The following is a 13,379-nucleotide window of genomic DNA, read 5'->3' on the forward strand; positions in this document are numbered from 1 at the left end:
ACTATAAGGCCGCTTCAGAGAGGGCAGTGAGCTATGCTGCTGATCTTGCACAACTGACCACCTCCACATGACCTCGTGACTACCTGCTCGGACATCTTGGGGTAGAGCTGCAGTCTTGGTGTAAAGTAAGAGACGGCCATTTCCTAAATTACATTTTAGTGAGTGTAAATATCCAATTGTTTCTGAACAAAGACCAATGCATTGATTTTCCACGGTCCAAATTAGCTGCATAACAGCCCTGGCTCTGAATACCAACCTTCCATACCAAAAAAAGGGGAACATCTACTACAATTTTGTCTTGAGCCCTCCATTATTTTTTGAATGAGTCTGTCTTTGATCTTTTTCTAAGGGCACTACTCTGTAGTTTAAGGGCTTTCCTCCTGTTTAATGGAGGAAAATGAGCCACATCTTTGATATCAGCACATCAAGTGGTTTCCTTGCACAATTCCCAGTAGGATGTTAGTAGCACAGCGCGCATAGGACAGCCCAGTAATTCTCAATCTCTTGTAAGATGAAAATTATGTCTTCGAAACCAAATTCTGCTCTTTCTAACTACTACTGCACAATGTTGGACATTTAGGAAAGCTCTGCACTGTACAAATCACCATATACTGACCTCCTGTCTCATAAAACAGAACAATCTAAGATCGGGTGTGAGGCATTTCACAGGGTTCATGGGTGATGTATATTTTTCTTACTTGATAGCTATCACCATTGCAACCAAGGTGCTTCACGCTAGGTAAGAGGGCCATTTACCCTGCTTCTGTCACAACTGCAAATTGTTGCTTGGCAACAATCACACAACCATGTCATCATGAATCAAATGCCATACCTTCTGAAAATTAATCACTCTTTCCTTCAGAAGAACCACATTCAGAGAGATACAGATTGTGAAATTGGTGGTGGAAGTGTTATTAGTAGTGATTAGGCACAGTGTGTATGACTCTACTGCATTATACAGGTCTCTATCGCAAAGCTTTGCAAAAAATGAAACAGAAAACACATAATTCTGTAATATAAACATTTCTTATGGAGCAGAACTAACTATCGAATTACACTAATTAAAATCTTTAGTGAGGGAACTGATGAACTGTTTAACAGTTTCCAAATTCACTCTGACTTTGTCAAACAAGACTTAAACTTCCTTTTTGGAAACATTTAACCAAAACCAAAGCATGCTTCAGAGGTTACTTGAGAAGGATAAATCATTGCTTCATTTGCACTGCTAATTCAACATAAGCCAAGATTAGTAAAGGCAGTTTAAAAAAAAAAACGGTGCAATTGAAATAAAGAGAGGCTTTTCAGTGAGACAGAAAATTGCAACCTTTGTGTTTATAGCAACAGACGAACTATGTAACAATCATTTCTCTGCACAATAATGTGTCACAAAACCAACATATGAAACTTGATAAACCATTTTCTCATTACCAAACATTGGGAAGATAATTGAAAAATTCCAAGTGGAAGGGGAATATTAAAGAGATATTTCTGTGTATATTCCACAACTGGGACTAATTCAGAAGCAGAAGTGCCTGGAGGGCCAGTCTGTCTCTTACAAAATTGGTTTACCAAAGCAGAATGTACGAGCGCACAGAGTGAGGCCAATAGCAGCCTGCTGCCTCCATGGAAATCAACAGCAGAGGTCTCCCAGCTGAAACTAAATCTTTACTGTGCAGCAAGATATGCTCACTATCACAGTCTTAAGGCTACTCGTAAGGTCCTAGTGCCTTCAGGCAGACTTAGAAAATTAGCCCTCTGTTGCTACCGACGAGATTTCAGCCTTTGCTAATGAAACTAGACTGTGTCTCTTCATGGCAGCGAGTTTGAGCATTTGCCACGTGGATAGATGAAAGCTGTCGTGCCAATGAAATACCCCACCACCATCTATTTGTACAACTGTGAATAATAAATTCAAGAGAGAGGTGGCCCTCCACTTTTTAGTGTAAATTTAATCAGAGGCTGAAGCTCCAGCACTCTCACGTGTCGCGTTTGACAAATACATCCAATAAGCCGGTGTCTTAAGTGCCGTCAGAGGAGTCTGAAACATGACTAAAGTTCTGTGCATAGTCACATTTAATGTACCATTTTAAAGTAGCACTTTGATTGCATCTGATTTAGTCAACAGTTGTATTTAAATTAAGGAATATTACATTTTAAACATGAACAAGCCAGACAATCATATAAAATAAATAAAATACATGATATTCTTAGACATTATGATTTTGCTTTTGCTTGACAAAGCGTCATTACTTATTTAGGGGCCTGCGTTTTCACTACTTGACACACTCTCATAGTAAAACCACACTTTGGCACACACACGCAGACACACACACACACACACACACACACACACACACACACACACATGTACACACAGCACAGCACAACCACTCACTCATCTCTCACACTCATGTCAAGGTTGATCTGAGTCACAAGTCCCACGTTCATCCCAATTAGCACTTTGATTTGGGAGTTGATAGGTGGTGATATTGGCGGCTTTGGAACGATGCACCCATCACTCTCCTCTCTCTTTCACTCTTTCAATTCCTCTCATTCGTTCCATCTTGGCTTTCCTTTTTTTCTTTTCTTTTTCATTTTTACATACCTCCTTTTCTACACATTTTCTTGTTGGGTTTCCTGGCACATTCCTTGGATATTCTTTTGACTGTAAAATGAATGGAAAAACTACAAAATAACAGAGAGCTCTGGAAAAGATCGCATGTGACATGCAACAACTCAGACTGAGTCAGACCCCCTCTTCACCCCTCCCCCCTCCCCTCCCAGTCATCATCAACAACAAGAACAGAGAACCTGTTGAGAAAGTAACTGGGGTGTTGCTGCAGAAATATTCCAAAATGGTGGAATGAATTTGCTGCATCCTGGGACACAGGAAGCCCATATTCACATGCACTTCTATTTAAGACCCATTACAGCCACACACAAGGCAGAGAGGCTATATTTTCAATGTTTTGCAATTCACATAGTAATCTGATAAGTGTTATTTGACATTGCCCATTTCATTCTCAGAGCACTTAACATTTGAAGCCCATTTTCCTGTGTGGGTCTCCTTCTAGTGGTGAAATAATAGGGGGCCATTTAAAAGAGGCAACATCTGGAAATCTAAAACTTGTGAGACTTTTAGGCCAATCTGTGTTTGCCTTTTGCACAAAACCTGTTGTATCTTTTAGCTTTGTGCACGGACAAACTGCATGAAGCGAGGAGAGTAAAGGGTCTTACATAGGTCAGGCTGATGCCACAGGCCTCTCGTGTACCAGACAGAATATTTCACCAACCCTACAGTCGTAGATCATTCACTTATGAGGCAGGCTACTAATAACTAATGGCTAATATCCCCAGAACAGTCAAGACAGTGAGGGTAGGAAGGTGCACCAACTATTTCCAATCTGGTCCTTGTATGATTAGATTTCTTTCTTTTTTTTTAATCCAGTCATATAAATAGGTCATTTAGTCATCAAAAGAGGAACCTCTAACAGTGGCATGGAAGGGGAGAGTTGATGAAAAGACTAAATGAAAGATCAAGTCAAGATGGGAGGTTGAGATGATGGACACAGACACAGCATGCGCCAGACAACAGGTCATGCTCCGCGCAAAATACAGAGGTGACACAAAATTGAAGAGGAGTGACAGAGCGAGAAGGAGGCAGAGACAGAAAAGAGGAGGAGAGGTTTGGTTTCATCCTGTTTACCCGACACACTCACCATCCTCAGTTGGAACATAGATGTTTAGATAAAGACAATCCTCGTGTTGATCCTGTATGTATGTGGTAACTATATCCAGGTTGAAGGTGAACCATATTGGCATCATGATCTCTGGCACAGCGTTGTGAATATTTTGGGGGCAGACAGGAGCAAAGTGAGTGGCATTCTTGATCCCTGACCAGGAGGATGGAGGCTCCGGGGGCATGAAGCGTTTTTCTCCCACTGGGGAAGCGGCGTATGGAACCCCCAGATACTGGTCCACCGGCCCCAGAATCTCATTGGGCAGGGGCACCCTCACCCCTCGGAGTTTCCCATACTGCGTGTTCACAGTGGGGTGGATGTTCTGACCTCTCACGGCCACAAAGCACCAACAAAAACTTAATACCCACAAGGACGCGCTGAAACTGGTGCAACTGTGGGCACCGTGCCAGTTCTGCGAGGGGAGACGACTTCTCCTTGGAGGAAACCACATGGTCCTTGTGAGCAAGTGCAACTGCAAGTGACCAACATACAAGCCGGGGCAGCCCCTCAGCGAACACACAGGCTTCCCGCTCAGCCCTGCAGTCCAGCCACCTGAGGGACAGTCATCAGCTGTGATACTGGAGCCTGCCGGCTTACAGACGGGGAGAAAACGGTCGCAGTTATACAGTTCCCCTCCGCAGCGAGGTCCTTATTCACTGTCCTCTCTCTGCGCGTCAGATCTTCTATCCTGTGCTGCAAGAGAAGAAGACAGGAAAATTAATGATATTTCCCGAACAGCCCACCAGTTTGCTCCCATTTTTAGTCAGTCATTTTTATTGACTTGTGGAGTCCTTTTTCCCGTCATGACATAAAAGCTCACATAAACATGACAGAGCTCTCAGTGCTATCATCAATCCACATAATCAAGAAGCTGCCATTGTCTTGGATACTGCAATTAACTGTTGGGCAACTTGTCAAGATGCGCCTAATAATGCTAATAGGACAAGTGAAATGTGAGAGGCATCAACTGTCACTGGGCAATCGTTCTTTACATTAACATTAATAGATAAATAATAGCTTGATCATTTTTCTGTTTTATTCTTTTTTTATGACAAAAAAGGTGGCGCCTATGTGTACACTGAAACATTCCTCCTTTTCCTATTGGCCATTAAAAGATCCCTGCCTAGCATGCCTCTAGTGTGGTGATGGGGCACACATACACCAGTATGAACAGGAGAAATGATTACAGCAAGCAAAACCTGTTTCAGTGTACATATGGACAGCTGACAGACGTGAAAAACTGTAAACCTATCATTTAGGGAAAAGCTATATTTACAGGAGAAACGCTGCTTAAACCCAACAGCAGGAGTCGCACACAGGAACATGGTAACATGATAAAAATTTCATGTCCTACTTAATGTCATTACATTTTCACTACATCTCCCTTTGGTATAGATATGAACAACATAGAATTTAAATTTCATTACAAGAGATCGCTTTTTGAGATGAACAGAAGGGCCAGAGGAGGCTGTAGCCACAGGCAGCACAGGTGTCTCCAGTGACAGCGCTGTTAATGCTAATCAACAGTCCCAGGGTAAACCACTGGTGCCAGTGACAACAGCTTCCCACACTGCCTGATCAATTTTCAATTTCTGTGGCTTAGGGTGCCTCTCAGCCTTGTGTGCCTACTGCAGTGTTCGCTCTAATAACAATGGAGAAGAAAAGCCAGCATTTAGGGGAGGATATTGCATTCCAAAATGACTGTGTAAATGATTTATAATGTATCAGCAGCCATTGGAGGGCCACTAACCACTGAGAGAAAGCAATACTGACGTTCCTGGAGGTACTGTTATCGCTAGGCAGCTACTCCCATTTTCTGTACCCGTGGATCAGCGAAAAAAAGCCCGCTGGTGGAAATTGTACATGGAAGTTCTCTCTTCATATCAAAAACATATACATACATACTGCAGATGAGGCCACCTTCACTGATAGTAGTGGAGATGAAATGTGTGTGGTGGACAATTCTGCTCAGAGACTCTGGCACACTGAGCACCAACTAAGTGATAATGCACGAAAAGCCATCCATATCCAATCTGCGGACTAAAAGGCATGCACTGCTAGGGGCCACGGGCTGGCAAAGGCTATGAAATGCTAGAAAAGTCACACTGACATATTCCCTTCCCTGCTCACTTGGATCCCTGTAAGAGAAGCTGAAAATCTCGCAGACATTACTGCTATATTTCCACGTTTGAGGACTATATGACCTATGCTGTTCGATGTATTTTATTCCCGTTATGTTACTAGTATGTAGCATTGACAAATGTCACATATCACTGCATTTATATTATCAGCTAGGTGGAAACACTTGAAGCTAAGTGGACCTTTATACCGTGAGAATACACATGGCTGAATAACACACAAACACCATACAAGCAGTGTTATAATAACACACAGTAGCCTGTTTATTAGCTTTACTTATCTAAAGCTAATGCTGTTTATACATCAGCATTGCAGTAAATCCTACCTACATGAAGGCTGTAATGTTCAACGGTTTAAGAGAAGTGTTCATTAAACCTAATGGTAATCTTATAGGCTGTAGTTTGTTGTGCTGTTGAATTATATTATATTATGCTGAGAGGTGTTTCTAATTTCTTATCCACCTCATTTTTACGCATTCTATTTCTATCAATTAAAATGTATTCCCACCTACATATAATTGTTATACTCTTTAGAACATTAGAAGTGGGAAGATGATTTCCAGTGCCCCTCGTTCTGTCCCATTCATTTTTCCCACAGACAATTTTACGTGGCTCACAATCGGAGGACTCGTACAGCTTGGATTGGCACGGAACTTTCTTGGTCAAGTCATCAGTACAAAAGATTAAGAACCCTGTTAGAAATGACCTTGTTCTCTTAAAAAAAAATCTGTGTACATAAAACCATTGAGGTTAATGTCAACTACGACTCCAAGATTAATTCCAACAAGAAACATGCGATCACCTTACATATGCTGCTAACGGGGGTGGAAGGTAAAGATCACAGTGTTGAGAGAGCTGAAAACACAATTAGTAGCTTTAATTAATTCTGGATCAACTGTTGTTGAATTCAGAAACTATGGCACCTTTTTTTTTTAACTGTGACGACATTACATTACATTTGTCACCACTCTGATCTTGGTCTTCACCCATTCATGGCAAAATCTTCCACAAAACATGATTTCTCAGAAACTGAAATGATTAAAATTGGAGATTGGTGAACATAAACCTATAGGATCATTACATCAACTGGGAGAGTCTTGTATTTCCATGTTTAGTTACTTTGAGGATATAGAAAAGAAAAATGAAAACACAGAATGGGGAAAAGAACTCCCCTCTGACTCCTCAACTCTATAACTTTCATGAAGGTGTGATTCATTGCATCTTTTGGAGTGCATTCGTTTTACACAGATGTACCTAATAAACTGGCAACTGGGTTTTAAAAGCAGCATAAAAAACTAAAAAAAAGGGACCTGATGAGCCATGACTACGTTTCTGATGAACTTTGAAGATGACTGTACAATGGAGGTTTTCAAAAGGGCACCGTTCCCCATAGACAGATACACAGATACAAGATTTTCAATTTAAAAGCCATTTCTGTTTAGATCTGTGCACACAGCAGCCGAATAAGTGTGATAACACTAATTCTAGTCGAGATAAAATACATCAGGTCAAACTTTTTAATCAGGACATAGCAAGGACATAGGACAGTGTGATGGAGTGTGTGTGTTTAGAGGACACACTGCACAGAGGACTTCATCAGTCTCCCCTCCAACAGCATCTCAGAGGTCCTCTCTGCTTTGATCTCTCTACCTGCTGAAGCACTGCCAAGGGAGGAACAGAGAGAGAGAGAGAGAGAGAGATTGCATGAGTTCTCCCTCATCATCCCAGAAATATTGATCGTCTCATCACCGTGGCCTTGCAGCCCATAATAAATACAACTGGGGTGACGGAGGCGGGGTGGAGGAGAGGAGGAGGAGGAGGAGGAGGATGAGGGGAGGGCGGTGCTGTGCTGAGTCTAAGGGAGGTTATTAGCCCTTAATGCAAGACGGCACTCCACCAAGTACATGCAGTTAAACACTCTCCTCCCCAATGCTCCGGCCCCTGATTAATAGGACATGTTAAATTCTGCCGGTCCAACTCTTATTCATCAATATTCAAAAGCACCTCAACAGTACAACACGCGAGTTGCCCCCCATACGTGTTCCATATTTAGAAGAAAATACATTGACTTTATTCCTCTTTATTTTGGTCAGAGCCCACAGCCGTGTACACTTACTGTAGAAGACCCTTTGTTCTCCTACAGTGGAGAGATCTCTGCATTGCAATAAAAGTCTGAGCACAGAGCCAAATGTACTCCTACGCCCCGACATCCCTTAGAGAGAGGCTGAATGGACTCTGATAAAAAAGGATCCAATAAGAGCTCTGAGTAGATGGAGCTTCTGACTCTCCCCACTCTGTTATTATAGTAGCTAGTCTGCAACAAAGGCATTCACAGAGCTGCATTAGTCCTCTGGAACATCTAACTTCAAATGAAGTGAGCCGTTCTGACCTGAGAGAGCGTAATCACTGATTACAAATGCTTCTGGTGCTGCTACATTATAACTAAGGCTGAATGTGCCATTATTGAAAGAATAAGAGACAGGCAACAAGACAGGAACCAGACGACAGACACCTATGTACCCAGGCGTTTACCTCAGCTGAACTCATTAAAATGTGAGCGGCAACGGCAAAAACTTAATTTAGCGTTCTCCTTCCATTTGTGCTGCAGAAAAACAGTCTACATCAGTGCAAGGCTCCATTTTGAGACAAGCTCAGCTTAAGGTAGCATTGCTCTCTGGCCTCTGTGTATCAATAATGTGGAAAATGTATCTCGTCTCCTTACACATGTTTTTTTGAAATAGATAAATATGGATATCAACACTGCAAAATCAATAAAGCATGTACACACATCCTGCAAGTCTCCTCTCACAGGCACACTCTTTATATAAGCTCCTAGGCTTGACGAACAACAGCATGCTGTATTAAATCAAGGAGATTGGCATGTTTCAGAAACAACATTCACAAAATGTCAAAACCAAACTGCGGCTTCATAAAGCTCCTGCTGGGAACCAGTGCAGCTATAATAGTGAGGGATGAGGACCCACTCCTTTCCTTTGCATTTTTCGTCAGACACGAAGCCTGTGCAGTCATTATTACTTAGGAGATTTGGCATTAAATCAAGGACAAAGACGCAGCACATTCTGACTGCTAATCACCACAGTGATGCTGACATATTTTTAAAGAAGCAAAAGGGAGATGGCGAGGACTGACGCCGCTGCTGCGGTGGCCGCCTGCTAAGCTCTGCCTCTCCACCCTTCCTCCTGGCTGCTGGATAAATGCTGCCATGAGCATCATTACCAGCCGAACGGCCAAGGAAACATGGAGAGGTGAGCCTGGCAGGCCAAATGAAGACAGATTCCAGGTGAGTACATGTTGAGATGAATTCTGTGGCTGTGCAGCAAATAAATAATGGCCATTCTGTTAACTGCTGACGGTGCTTGAAACAACTGTTTGCTCTTAGTGACTAAAATGATTGGGACAGATTTGATCTAGAAGTCTTACAGCTGCAAGTCAAGGCAGTGGACCCGTTTCTAAATCTATATTGCTTTTCTTTCTCTTAGCAGGGTGTACATTCTTCTGAGTGTCAGATACAGTTTAGGCAGTAATATGATACGTGAAACAATGTGGGGGTACAGGGATATTAATCAAAGCTAACTGACTCAATTAGATAGAAATGTACATTTTCAAAAATGATAAATAAAGATTTTTCCCCAACAGTTCATCATCCTAACTCCTATTGATCCACTGCAGAGTCCCACTAGACACTCCTACTGAAAAAACTCAAAGTAGCTAATCACTCAAGTAGCCCACAGGGAATCTTTGAGAAACCGCAGGGGCAAGTGTTGGGTTCTTCTCTAATCTAGCCGTATGTAAACACATTAAGGCTTTACACGTGGCGCTCTCATTATCCACCCTCCCACAGACGCCGTTTGCAGGATGGGATCTGCTCTCTCGACGACATGTTTTGTGTGCAATTTCTATCACCCTGCCAACACAGCTCCAAAGTGATACTAACGAACAAGCACAAGATGAGGATGGCTTCTGACACGTCCTCAGGAAAGACCAAATCCCTAAATCAATTTCTTAATTCTACACATCTCACGTCTCCTTTTACACACCTTTCCCCGTTGGATAGCTACATTTTGGTCGATTTTTTTTTTTCCTCTAGTGGTGGCGGTGTCTGCCTGGTCACTCGGCCTTTGGTGATTTTCTGACTTTTCATCTAGCACCACCACAGGGTTGCCATGTTAGTGAACTATCTCTCTAACAACGATTAGATGAACCGCCATGAAACGCGGTACAGTTGGTGTTTCATATTCACCGTCATGACTGGGTAAATCCAAAAGAGACAGATTACTGCACATGTATGAGCTGAATCAGATATTTGATGTGTGCTTATATGAGGTGGGAGTGTTGGGCCGTCATTCTGCCTCGCCGTCTGTGTAACACGTACTGAGACTTAATGGGGGAGGGGGGGGGGGGTCATTGTTGTTCCAGCATTAAGCTGGCAGTGGAGATAGTAAGAGAGCTGAACTGGCAGGACGCGACTACAACAGACGCCGATACTGTTGTGTCACACGTCATGTCGGTTTCGCTTCCAGAAAGCGTGCTATCTAAAGTCACCCAGTGGGGCAGCAAGATTTGTTAGAGTGTCAGCGTTGTTCGGTTTATGGCGATATCGAGGGATATCTGTGTAAAAAAAGGGCTAGAACTACTTTTCTATATGTTGTGTTTCCTACTTGTTGGTCGGATCATACAACATCTGTGAGGTGGCAACACATTTGAAAGGACTGGGTGAGCATATGTGAGACATGATTGAATTCCTAGAGAGGATACACTCGAGCATACCAAGGAGAATTCAGCAGATATTTCAAGCAGCTCCTCTCATCTCCTCCACTGTGAGGACAGCACGTATAACATGGCAGCACTAACATCAATTTCTAGCTTACAGTGGAAAGGAGGATAGATTTTTAGCCTTCTGGGATGCATCGCTAGTAAAATTCAGGCAAGGAACCTGAACAGCGTTGGCATGGCATTACATATATATATAAAGAAAAAAATCAACGTTTATGACAATCACTTGAAATGTGATCTGTGTATCACTCTTTGGTCTAAATGCTTCTCGCCACCTAGCTCCCTGCCAGTTACTGCCTGAGAAAAAAAACGCACTTCCATTTACACTGATTGATTACGGCTTGAGATTAATGAGGACATCATTTAGGATAAATGGGTTATTTCCTATTTAGACTCTGTATTGAATGCTTAATGTATGTCATTCTAAGTAATGTATCTAGGAATATGCAGTGCATTGAGCATTGAGCGAAGTGGATCAGTGGTGCTAAAGAAGTGACAGGGATGGGAGTGGGGGAAACTATTTTCCTTTAAGCAGCTATTACCACTTCACAAACATATAGAGCTGAAATGGGGGTTTACTGTGAGTTAATTGAGGTCTAGCTGGTAATTACAACAGGGAGTTGATCTCTCACAATCAGGGTTCCAAGTTCATTGGCACTGCATTATAAAATCTTAGATAGATCAGCTCCTATGGCTAGTATTGACTCTTGTACTCTGGGTTAAAGAGACCATGCAGTTGTCTTTGGCCCACATAACCATTTGCAGAGCCAGCATCAAATGCAGAGGAGTAGTACACGTTGATGAGAAATTATCTAAAAAGGAACAAAACAGTTCCTCTGGGCCAGAAGAATGGCTTTCATGATAACGTGATTTAGATTATCTTTGCAATGAATAGCACACAATTTACATCTAAAAGCGGGATTATGCGGGTAATTTACGATGCAGTGATGTCTACAATTTGGTGGACACTTCCTGCTAGGGAAAGAGAAAATTAATTTTTGCAGTAGTAATGGTCCTGCCACCCACCAACTCCCATTACAGGAGCTAAAACACAAACAGAAATATCCTCATAAACCACACAAAGCCAGGCCTTTGAAGAGCTGATCATCCTGAGGACAACACTTAGCTATGCACCATTTCAAAAAGCAGTGAAGCCCTGCACTGAGTGCATGTAATTTACTACTTTCATCTGCTGCATTTTGAATTGTGTTTTCTACTGACAATGATTAAAAATTCAGATCAACTCCAGAAGAATGTCATACGAATTATTATTTTTTTTACAGTAAAATAAAAGCTTTTTGTTTACTGTGAAATGTAATAGCCTCGTGCATTTCTGCAGATGTTTGCGCTTTTGCATGCAATATAATATGTACTGTAAGTATGCAGAGAAAATGAATCTTCCCATGGCCTAATAAGCTAAATAACAGCTTTAATTTAAGGTAAGTAGGCTGCAGTTCTCAGAGAAAATTGAAAGGTCAGCTTTATCATTCGGTGTGAGAGGGCTCCACAGAATCATACATATACCAAGAAGAGACATGACCCAGATGCTGCCTGTAAAATTAATGAGCTAATAATGCATAAGGTGCCTCAACATTTGCAGCAGTTACTGTAATGTGCAAACAGAGATATTCCACATTCAGGTAAAATATGGTGTTAGACTGTGCGACTTCATGTAAAAACAGGCATTAATTAATCTGATCTAAAAGTATCACAGTGCACCTTTTCTGTAGCTCTGCTGCATCATATACAGCAGTTTTGTGGCTTCACCTTTTCCCCAAGAGGCACGTGATTCAAAATGTTGCATGTCCTTTCCAAACCGTCCTGAAGGAGCCCTTAATTGTGATTGATGATCAATTAAGCAGAGATGAATTTTGAGAAAATATAGTGTAAATGAATACAGCAACGCCCAACACATTATTCTGATGTTTCTTTTCAAAGACCTCGACTGCTTGGCTTCCTTGCAGAGTATTCACAAATACCAAAAGCACAGTGGTAGAATGATGCTATTGACATGCAAATGCCTGGTAGTTGCAGAGAAGTGAGAGGTGCCAAAGTGTATTGTTGTGTGACAAGCAGGATTTCTGAATACATAGCTGAAAGCCGAGATGTACGCGAGCGTGCTTGACACAGCAAAACCCACAGCATCTATTTTTCATTTTAAAAAAAGGGCATAATGGATTCATGAGCAGTATGGCGTGGACCCTATTTACAGAGGGCTGCTGTAGCGTAATGACAACAGATTAAATGTGGTCTGTCCACTGTGCATGATGCCTGGAGTTTTTATGGGAGCATAATTAAGTTTCGAGCCGACCCGACAGTGATGTGCTTTTAACTAAAGGTCAACAGTAAACAGCGATGTAAGCCACACTTGATTACTATGTATATCACAACATCAAAAAAGATGCTGCTGCACTAATGAGGGGGCGACCTTCATCTCCAGCGTAAACAAAGACCAAACAAACACATGCTGCACCATCAGGCCTCTATCAGCCACTAATAAGAGGTGTTTAGTCCTTTAATATTCAGAGGGACTGTATGACACAAAATATTTGAGATTTCGGATAAAAGTTTGCAGTGGAATGTGTTCTAATCTTGAATACAAGATGTAATGTAGTTCATTTACAGTATCGTTATGCAGTTTGCAGATTTGCGAATGTAAATAATGCAACAAAATATCATAAAACCATAATCCCGACTGCTTTCATTT

At 41.9% G+C, this 13,379-nt stretch overlaps 1 protein-coding gene across 1 annotated transcript in view; it reads right to left on the minus strand.

The window, feature by feature from the left end:
* nlgn3a (neuroligin 3a) overlaps positions 1–4,191 on the minus strand; it is an 88,925-nt gene extending 84,734 nt beyond the window's left edge. The window contains exons 1-2 of the mRNA XM_070836535.1: positions 3,720–4,191; positions 2,606–2,665 (exon numbers count right to left, since the gene is read on the minus strand). Of these exons, the coding sequence (XP_070692636.1) occupies positions 2,606–2,665; positions 3,720–4,191 (532 nt within the window). The remainder of the gene's footprint in view (positions 1–2,605; positions 2,666–3,719) is intronic.
* Positions 4,192–13,379: the final 9,188 nt, after the last annotated feature.

The sequence above is a fragment of the Pempheris klunzingeri genome, chromosome 9 (genome assembly GCF_042242105.1).
Source record: "Pempheris klunzingeri isolate RE-2024b chromosome 9, fPemKlu1.hap1, whole genome shotgun sequence".
Classification (NCBI taxonomy): domain Eukaryota; kingdom Metazoa; phylum Chordata; class Actinopteri; order Acropomatiformes; family Pempheridae; genus Pempheris; species Pempheris klunzingeri.